Source organism: Apium graveolens, chromosome 6 (genome assembly GCF_009905375.1).
Source record: "Apium graveolens cultivar Ventura chromosome 6, ASM990537v1, whole genome shotgun sequence".
Lineage (NCBI taxonomy): Eukaryota > Viridiplantae > Streptophyta > Magnoliopsida > Apiales > Apiaceae > Apium > Apium graveolens.
In genome coordinates this window covers 245,907,899-245,917,749 of record NC_133652.1, presented here as the reverse complement: position 1 = coordinate 245,917,749, position 9,851 = coordinate 245,907,899, and the positions used below count along the sequence as shown (strand labels likewise).

Here is a 9,851-nt window from a genome sequence, read left to right as displayed (position 1 = left end):
TCTGTTCCTATATCCCGGTATAAAAAATCTATATTCAGTGGGAAATTACCCACAAAATAAACACGGTGCAATGTCCTAAAATCAAAGTAAAGACGTGGTAATCTAAACAGTTCTGATTGTACAAATCTGTATTATATAAACAAAATACGTAATATCTTACTCTCCATCACTTAGTCTGAAGTGGATCATATCCCTTGAACCAAATCTGCTCAGGATTGTTCGCTTTGGTTCCAAGACAACACCAATAACATCTATTTTGACATTGTAAATTACTATAGATGATAACTTTAGAAATCTTGATTGTCGACGTTTAAAATTCAATACATGTGGAGTAAACATGCATCTCATCATAATTAGAATTCAAAAGAGCATCGAAAATAGCAGGCAGGGGAGTCAATTCAAACTTGTGTCGCGGAATTATTAGAGTATCCACTGGAACAACATCCAAAATAGTGATGGGTAGGAACCATATACAGTTTGTGTTACGCACAGGCCTGTACAAACCAGTTAGGCATGATACCTATGTTCCTTATACGGTATAAGGTTCCTGGAATCAAAAGTCCGACAAATTAATTCCAAATAGCAGGTGACACAACTTCAACCATGTGCGTATTCTGTAATATAAAGAGAGTATATGCATGAATAATGAATATTAAAAATACAAACGTGGTGAACTCAATTACTTGTAACTTATTAAAAGAAATCACACCTCACAGTCGAGTAAAATAAGATTGTGCCTCGAGACCTCTCCATGACCATTTAGTGACCTCCACATTCTTGTCACCCTAACTTTCAATGTCCATGCAATTTGAGTGGCATTCAGATCGCACAAATGTTGATGGTCATTTATACCTGGCTGAAAGATGATAAATGTTTATAGGATTAATGTATTATATATAGTATTTTTTGTTGAAATTGAAGAGAAATATGTGTACAAACCTGTATGTTCTTCAACAATTTCAGTGTAGAACAACTATGAAAGTTACTGAATATATAGTACCGTCTAAGTAGAATAGGATCGATTTTGAATATGGTAAAGATACTCAATAACACCAATTTTAAAGGAAGATATTATCATCTTGATTGTAGGCAGTTAGGATAATTTTTAGAGGTTGTGGTATACTCTGCAAATTACAAACAATACGCATATTATATCATAATCCTAAACAAAGCAATGTGTGTCAGGATTGCCATAATTAAGGTATTGATTTATGTCAAAATTAAGGAGCATATTTTGAGGTTATTCATGGGAAACATCGTGGAAACTTGTATAATGAGATGGCAAGTAGTTACATTTTGTAAATTTCAATTTTGAGCAATGCGGGGAATTTAAAACATATAGTCTGACACTTTATTTTGAATTTAAGGCTGCTCATCATGAATGTTTCGAGTCAAATTTAAGAACTTGTCCTCTCTTGAAAAAATGATCTTTTCGCTATATAATTTAAAATTAAACATTTCTTTCCATTATAAAATCTTATGTCCATAAACGACATTGAATGTCAAATTAAATGGTATACGACAGGGTCCTTGATAAATAAGTACTACTTTTTAATAAAAGTAGTGCTTAAACCATGCTTCATTAAACCTAGATGATCAAGGTAATTTTTAAATATTGTAAACCAAACATTTATTTATGTGTGATGACGCTGATCACAATTATGAAGGATTAAAAATCAAATACATAGATAACAAATGTTGGAAACAGGGTAAAAACATTGTTATGCAATCGAAATTGCAAATAATGTCACGTGGACAATAACTGTAAAAATTAATTCAATCATAAGCAAGATGAAAGCTCTGGAAAATACTCAAAGTTGAAGCATGCTATCAACCTTCCTACAAGCAAAAGTGACATATTAATTAATTAAATTAGGTGGACATAGTTTTAGAGTGATGAATAAGGACAATTCCTAGTCAGCGAAAAGCACTTTGGTATATAAGTAAATAGGATGTCTAACATAGGATGCTAGTTATTTTAAGTACCTTCTTAATTTTTTTGGTAACAGATTTAGCAGAGCCTGGAGTACCATTACCGTCATCACCTTCAGAGTACTATACATGCAAAGACCGTTAATAAGAAAGTCTGCAAATATTATTATTCAGCAGGGAATACTAAAGAGAACTCAAATGTAACATAACCGCATTATAATCTCACTTCAAAACCCATGTTGATGGAATAATCTTCGGACAGAATTGGAGATTCAGAAGGAGTTGGAGTGTTCATCGTTGGTTCATATAAATCTTCAGCATAAAAGATGTTGTTATCCTCAACAACGTTTGATTTTTTCAGACCGAGTTCAACTGAAATTAGTCTTCTGACTAATGATATAATCACTTCTGGAAAGGCTTTGGAGGAATCCTGAACACAATTGTAGAAAATAAGAATGCATATGTGGTATAACATAGTGACAGCGCAGCTGTATTCGGATAACAGTTACTTACCTTATCATAATCAGAAACCACCTTTGCAGCACTTATTCCAAGAACTCTTCTAGAAACTCGATCATTCAAAACAATATTACAGGCAAATGTCTCATTCTCGGCAAGGACCATGATATGGAACCTTGAGAAAACAGTTAGCTATTTTTTAGGCTTTAATTAACAGTATCAAGCCTACAAAAATTTCCAACAAATTGAAATAGTTAGGTTACCTCTTCGGAGACACGAGAATGTTTCGAGGACAATGGGTACATTTGAATACTGTTCCAATGCGCTCAACCTCGTGTAGACATTTGTTACAACTATAAAACCACCAATTTGTTTCCTCATCAACCTTAATGATCTTAAAGGTGCAACAAATTCTTTTCAGGGGTACGATGAAAATGTTATATTTAACAACAAAAGCAACCATATAAAAAATACCATTTCTGACTATTATACAAATGCAATACCTTAAGGTGATCGTATGTTAGATTCTCATTAAGACCTTTGAGTGATAATTTTTTAAATAATGTAGGAACCAGTTCAATTTGTTTAGCTTGGAACAATTTGTCTCTTTTCATTATATATCCTTCCTCAAGCAACCTAAACATATAGAAGAAAATAAAAAATAGAGCAAAACATTGATGAGTTAATTTTAACTCTATATTTACTTATTACCTCTGCCTCATATCATTCACAGAATCATCATCTAGATTTATATATAGATGAGTAGATGGTAATGTACCAATCTGAACAGAACCTGTATATGGGAATAAAGTTAATTATTTAATTAGCAAGAATATAACTGTGTAATAGATTTGATTGCATATACTCATAAATGTAGTCACTTTTGTACTTGTTATAATAGCAATGATCGGTTTTTTGGGATTTCCAGCCATCTTATTTTTGAACGACACAACAAGATCACCCCAAACAGTAACTTTGTGGGCATTACTACAAAATAGGTTTAGATATCATATATGTTAATAATCTATTAGCAATATGCGGTGTATATGCGTAATTACACTACTGATCAAATATACATATGCACAGAACCTTGAATCACATATTCTAAACTTCACAATGTCCCTGTCTCCGTATCTAGTAGAAAGCTTGTTCAAACCTTCATACTCCTCCACAACTCCAATAATATCTGTTTTACACAAAATTTCTTTACACAATATTAAAGTAGACTGTCTTATAATTGTAGGAGAATTGTTTCATATGAGTTAATTATGACAATATCGAGTAAATGAGTGTGTTACCAGACCTATTGCAAATTCAGGCTGTTGTTGATGAAGACATTTATTTGCTTCTGCAAACAAATCTCCCAGGTCTAAAAACTCAAACTTTTGTGAAAGGATCATGCCATCATCATCAGCAGTCCTCACAATAGTGGAGCCTGTAAATCTGATGCAGAGCGTTGACTGCACAGGCTTCAAGTTCCCAACCAGATCTTTAACTGCAAACTGGTCAAAAACATAGACATCGGCTTCCATATTTTTCATGCTGAATCCATTCCAAATGTTATGATAGGCAAAGGCATGAACATGGTTATCCTACATTTAAATAATTTAAATGACATAAATACATATTATTGGAAAAAAGGATTGACAGCAAATAACGCAAAGATGAATAAATTTAAAACATACATCATCATCAAGGAGAATAAGATTGTAGACTTTCAATGAGTTCGTCTCTAAAGTCATGTTAGCCCACATCCTGGTAACCCTGACCTTAATTTTCCAGTTAGTGCTTGCCTTGTCGAGATTGGATAGACAATCAAATGATTCCATTGAAAAAGATCACTATAAGAAGAGCAAGAAAAAAGTTTATTCAAAAATTTAATAACTCAACATGTAAGATATTTATACATTCAATATTCTAAGAACTGTATAAATCGCTTAAAGAATTGAAGATCTTACAAAATGGTTGAACTCCTGGAGAAAAAAAGGATGATGCTTAGCAAATGACAACTCCTGTAAAAATGTTGAAAATATATTTAACCAGCAAGGCATTAGGGAGATGCCAACAATTTAGCTCGAAATTGATAGTGCAAATCTATTCCTTTAAATGAGAATTAGAGTAATATCCCGGTTTAATTTGCTGATAATTCTTAAGATTGGTGTTTGATGTGATTATGACAACTAACCAACCTTATCATTTGGGTTTTTGCCAACAGAAAAAGGGAAAACTGTAATCCAATTCCTAATAAAATCTGTACAATATATTTAACAATTAAGAAAATCTTCCTAATCAAACAGATTATACATATTTTTAATAGACAAAATAATTGGAGATATTTTGTTTATATTATGTTTATACACAGGTGTAGTAAAAAAAAGTGTAACATTTTAGATGTTGAACTTACACCATTGATATATCAAACTCAATAAATCCAGAGTTAAGAAGGAAATATAGAAAAATGTTATAGGAAGTTCTTAATATCATGTCAATTGTCTACACTTGGAAGATTGTAAAACACTTCCTCAAAAACTACATAATTTGTAATATCTGTGCTAATACCATCATCACTATCTATGAGAATATGAAGGCCTTCAGGTCGTGTCACTATGGATATAGCAACATAAATGTGTCCGTGCGAGAAATCTGCTTTAGGAAGGTAAAGCCCAACCGTATCAAGTGATTGTCCCTGTCTTTTGTTAATTGTCATGGCATAACATATTTGAATCAGAAACTGAACGCGTTTAAATTCAAACGGCTAGTTCGTGTCACTTGGAATCATCTCAATTCTAGGAATTAGATGTTTCGTTCCAACATGAGAGCCACACAAAATCTCATATTCAATATTGTTCTTCCTACATGATTTCACAATCATTCTTGTACCATTGCATAATCCCATAATCTGGTTCAAGTTTCTCATAAGCATGACGATAACTCATACCTTCAATTTTAACTCATGCTTAGGAATGCAAGACATATTGATAGAGTTTAGATACTCAACTGGAAACACGGATCTGAAATCGTTATCATCATCACCTGCATCATCAATTGAATCCTGACTCAAATAAGTGAAAACCATGCCGGGAATTTTTTCAAGTATCGTTGTATTAATCATCCACCACGATATTGGTAGGTGTGAGTATGGCCCTTGATCTGAGGTATTCATGTAAAGAGATATTTTGTATAAAATCTGGGTACATCACTTCAAAAAGCTTCTGGATTGGATCTACGGACGTATGAACGATATATTGATCAGAAATCTTTATTAACATTTCACCAGTGTCTGGACTTGGAGAAATATTGGTTTCTTTGCCATCACTGACAGCAAGCTGCCACTTACTAAAGTCCGCAATGGTTTTGTTCTCCAAATCACTATTTCCTGCATTAAGCCGCATGTTTTGCTTCAATAAAAATACTTCACAGGATTCCCAAAGCTTGGATTTATTGAGGGTAGAGCAGAAAACTTCAGCCCCTGATGCTTTTGGAATGACAGGAAGTATCTGCCTGAAATCTCCACCAAAAACAATGGTTATACCACCAAATGGCTTTTTAGCTCTGCTTTTATCAATAGCAAACATAATACCTCTCAAGGATCAATCAACGCATTCAAAAACATGACGATGTTGCATAGGAGCCTAATCCCAAATTATTAAATCAGTTCGCTGAAGTAGCTCAGAAATATCAGTCCTGTGTCTTAAACCGTGAAGGTTTTTTAGCACATAAATGCAATGAAAACGTAAATTTAAATCTTAAAAAAACCAAAACCCTCCGCAGGATCCATGCGAAAAATAATATTTAATTCGTAGTTCAGTATGTTTACCTTAAGAAGCTTTACATTAATGGAAAGATGGAGGTCTTTAATAGCGATCCAAGAACCACGAGCGGAGATCCTTAGCAGCTGATCCTCAAGTGTGAAGCACTCCACCGATATCCACCAAGAAAACGATGTAATGAAGGAGGAGATGGAGAGAATTAGGGTTTTGTAAATCTTTTTGGTTGAGGCAAAAATAGGGTTTATAATAGTATATTTATAGGCAAAATTTTCAGCTGAAAATTTTCCCATAAAATATTATTATTATTAACCCTTTATTATTCTCATTAATAATTTAAACACCTTTTAATTATTAATCCTTTTTCTAAACACTTTAGAAATAATTCTCTCTCTTGATTTAATTTCCAAAAATTAAATTCTTAATTAATAATATTAAGAACCTTTTTTAATTAATATATAATCAATTAAATCTCATTTAATCAATTATTAAATTTGCCAATTAATTATTTATTTCATAAATAAATAATTATCAGCCATTATTAATTAATTCCTCCACCATTAAATCATTCTCTTTCATGGTGTGACCCTGTAGGTTCAATATTAAGCCGGTAGTAGAAATAAATAATAATAAAACTATTTTATCATTATTTATATAAATTCTCTAATTCATTAAATATGATTAATTAATTAATCATATTTATTCTACATCGTGAGGGATACTTCTCAGCATATCGCGACTATCCGGATAATACGAATTCACTGCTTAGAATACCAAGAACCTATTCAGTAAGTAGTTACCGTACAATTAATTCCTTCTACCCTGCAATGTCATGATTAAAAACAAGGCATGAAACTTGTGTCAAGCCTATCTTATTTAATCACTTGCTTTCCCATTCACTATTCTTAGTTCTATTTAATGTAAATTAGAAACTCCTTTCTAATTTCATTCACTCTGGCCAAAGATTCCTGAACTAACATAAGTGGATCAGCATTGAACATTCTCTTCCTGCACTGGAAGGGGTAGATCCTTTATTGATCATACACTATCTTCGTGTAAATTCCTATACCCAGTAGAGCCCTTATAATTGTCCCTTGAGACTAAGAACTAAACCAAAGCATAGTTCAGTGTACACAAGATGACTATGATGACCTCAAGTCTAAGGATACTGGTACAACTATCACTATGTAAACAACTGCTGACACGTGAGTGAACTCCATCAGTTATTCAGCTGTGTGAGTCATGTTCAGTGAACTTATTCTATAATAAGCACCTACATACTAGCTATAGTGTCACCATACAAATGTCTATGAATATAGACATTCTTCATAATGAAGCAAGCATAATATGTACCGATCTTTGCGGATTATTAATTACCAGTTAGTAATCCTACGACCAGGAACTATTTAAGTTTAGAGTTATCATCTTTTAGGTCTCATTATTATGATCTCATCACAATCCATAAAAAGCTTTACTCTAAACCGTGGTATATCTTATTTAAACATTTAAATAGAAAGAGCCCGCAATAAAAACAAAACAAGTCTTTTATTAATATCAATGAAATCAAAACAGACTTGGAAGGCATCTTATTCAGTAAATATGCTGAGGTTTCCAATGCATAACCCCATAGGAAAACTGGAAGATTCGCATAACTCATCATGGATCGAACCAAGTCTAACAAAGTTTGATTTCTCCTTTCAGATACCCCATTTAACTGTGGAGTATATGGAGGAGTCCACTGGGAGACTATACCATTTTCTTTGAGATAATCTAAAAACTCTCCATTCAAGTATTCACCACATCGATCTGATCGAAGAGTTATAATACTGTGTTTGGTTTGTTTCTCCACTTCATGTTTATATTCTTTGAACTTTTCAAAGGCTTCAGACTTGTGTTTCATCAAATACACATATCCGAATCTAGATCTATCACCTATGAAAGTAATGAAGTACGAAAATCCACCCATGTCTTGCGTAGACATTGGTCCACTTACATCTGTATGTACCAATCCTAGCAAATCTGCAGCCCTCTCTCCATGTCCACTAAATGGAGATTTGGTCATTTTACCCAATAGACAAGACTCGCATGTAGGATATGATTCAAAATCAAAGGGGTCAAGTAACCCTTCCTTATGCAATGTCCGCAGTCTATTTTCACTAATATGACCTAGCCTACGATGCCATAAATAGGTCAGATTTTCATCATCTCCTTTTCTTTTATTAGTTTATTCAATATAAAGTAAATCATGCTCTACGTCACATACATACAGACCATTATTTAAAATGCCACGTCCAAAAAGAACATTATCTCTAAGGATTGATAATTCATTATTCTTAATAATAAATGAAAAACCATCCACATCCAACATAGGAATAGAAACAATATTCCTCACAATAAAGGGAACGTAATAACAATTATTCAAAATAATAGTCTTGCCCGTAGGCATATGTAAACTAAATGATCCTACATATATGGCCGCAACCCTTGATCCATTGCCCATACGCAGAATCACCTCATCTTTTTCAAGATTCCTACTTCCCTTTAGTCCTTGCAACGAATTGCAAATATGAGAACCACAGGCAGTATCTAATACCCAAGTAGAAATTTGACCTAGTGACATATTGACTTCGATCATGAACATGCCTGAATCAGAAGCGGTAGTCTTACTACCCTTCTTCTTCTTCAATTCTGCAAGGTAAACCTTGCAGTTCCTCTTCCAGTTCCCCAACTTGTTACAGCGAAAACAAACAGCTAAATTAGGACCAGTCAACTTGTGAGCATCTAGTATGCTCCGGAGTGATAGTGCAGAAGACATGACGAATATAGTAAATCTGTAAATGATAAACACATAACAACACTTAGCAAATATTCAATTTCATTTCAAAACACTATATGAATCGAGTCTTTATTCATAAGTGTCTCCCACTAGTTTATCTAATTTTTTCAACCCCCTAAGTGAAAACTAAATATTCATAATGCTAGTGGGAATATGGATCCTACATTCCATCACACAACCTCGGTTGTGGCACGAAACGTCATGTGATGTTCAATAGTCAGACAAATCTTGTCAATTACATCTTATGTTATTCCCTAATATAAGTTTAGCCTCTTGAATAATTGAGTCACGGCTGTGGCACGACAAACTCAATATTCTAAGTCAAGTCTAACCCAATATTTCACACAATTGAATCAGTCTCCAACGGCCCACGGCTGTAGCATGTACCAACCTTTAGATTCTAATTCAATATACACATCTCTATGTAATAGACAAGTATTTCTTATTTCGAAATCAAAGCCCTCGGCTGTAGCACGAAACGACAATGATTTAAAAATAAGAACTACTTTTTACCATGTTGGAAGGCTATGACCGACACAAGCCCGTTGTGTCATTGGCCAATTACTACTTGATATTATTTAATTTTAGAGGGATTATATTACATTACAATCATAATCATATTATAAAGAGATTCTTCCTTTTAAATTAAATATTTTAAATCAATAATCGATAATCAGATGATTCCCAGATCGGGTGGAGCATTGTCAAGAGGCGTCACTTAATAACCCTTTCTTACAGATAGAAATCTTTTGTTTGACAGAATCATCCTTTCTCTCAATATTGAAAATTTATATTCAATTACGTGTTTCATAAATACAAGAATCTCATGATCGTATTCATAATATTTATTGTTAAGG

At 33.2% G+C, this 9,851-nt stretch overlaps 2 protein-coding genes across 2 annotated transcripts; both read right to left on the bottom strand.

The window, feature by feature from the left end:
- Positions 1 to 569: 569 nt before the first annotated feature.
- LOC141665860 (uncharacterized) lies at positions 570 to 4,133 on the bottom strand. Its single transcript, XM_074471845.1, has 12 exons — positions 4,077 to 4,133; positions 3,695 to 3,983; positions 3,481 to 3,577; positions 3,281 to 3,378; positions 3,103 to 3,184; positions 2,895 to 3,027; positions 2,655 to 2,785; positions 2,446 to 2,566; positions 2,159 to 2,362; positions 1,987 to 2,055; positions 710 to 856; positions 570 to 614 (listed from the first exon to the last, which is right to left on the bottom strand). The coding sequence occupies exons 1-12, from the start codon at positions 4,131 to 4,133 to the stop codon at positions 570 to 572; spliced, it is 1,473 nt and encodes a 490-aa protein (XP_074327946.1).
- A 743-nt stretch (positions 4,134 to 4,876) lies between these two features.
- LOC141665859 (uncharacterized) lies at positions 4,877 to 5,966 on the bottom strand. The gene is made up of 3 exons (XM_074471844.1): positions 5,666 to 5,966; positions 5,330 to 5,424; positions 4,877 to 5,077 (listed from the first exon to the last, which is right to left on the bottom strand). The coding sequence occupies exons 1-3, from the start codon at positions 5,964 to 5,966 to the stop codon at positions 4,877 to 4,879; spliced, it is 597 nt and encodes a 198-aa protein (XP_074327945.1).
- Between the last annotated feature and the right edge of the window lie 3,885 nt (positions 5,967 to 9,851).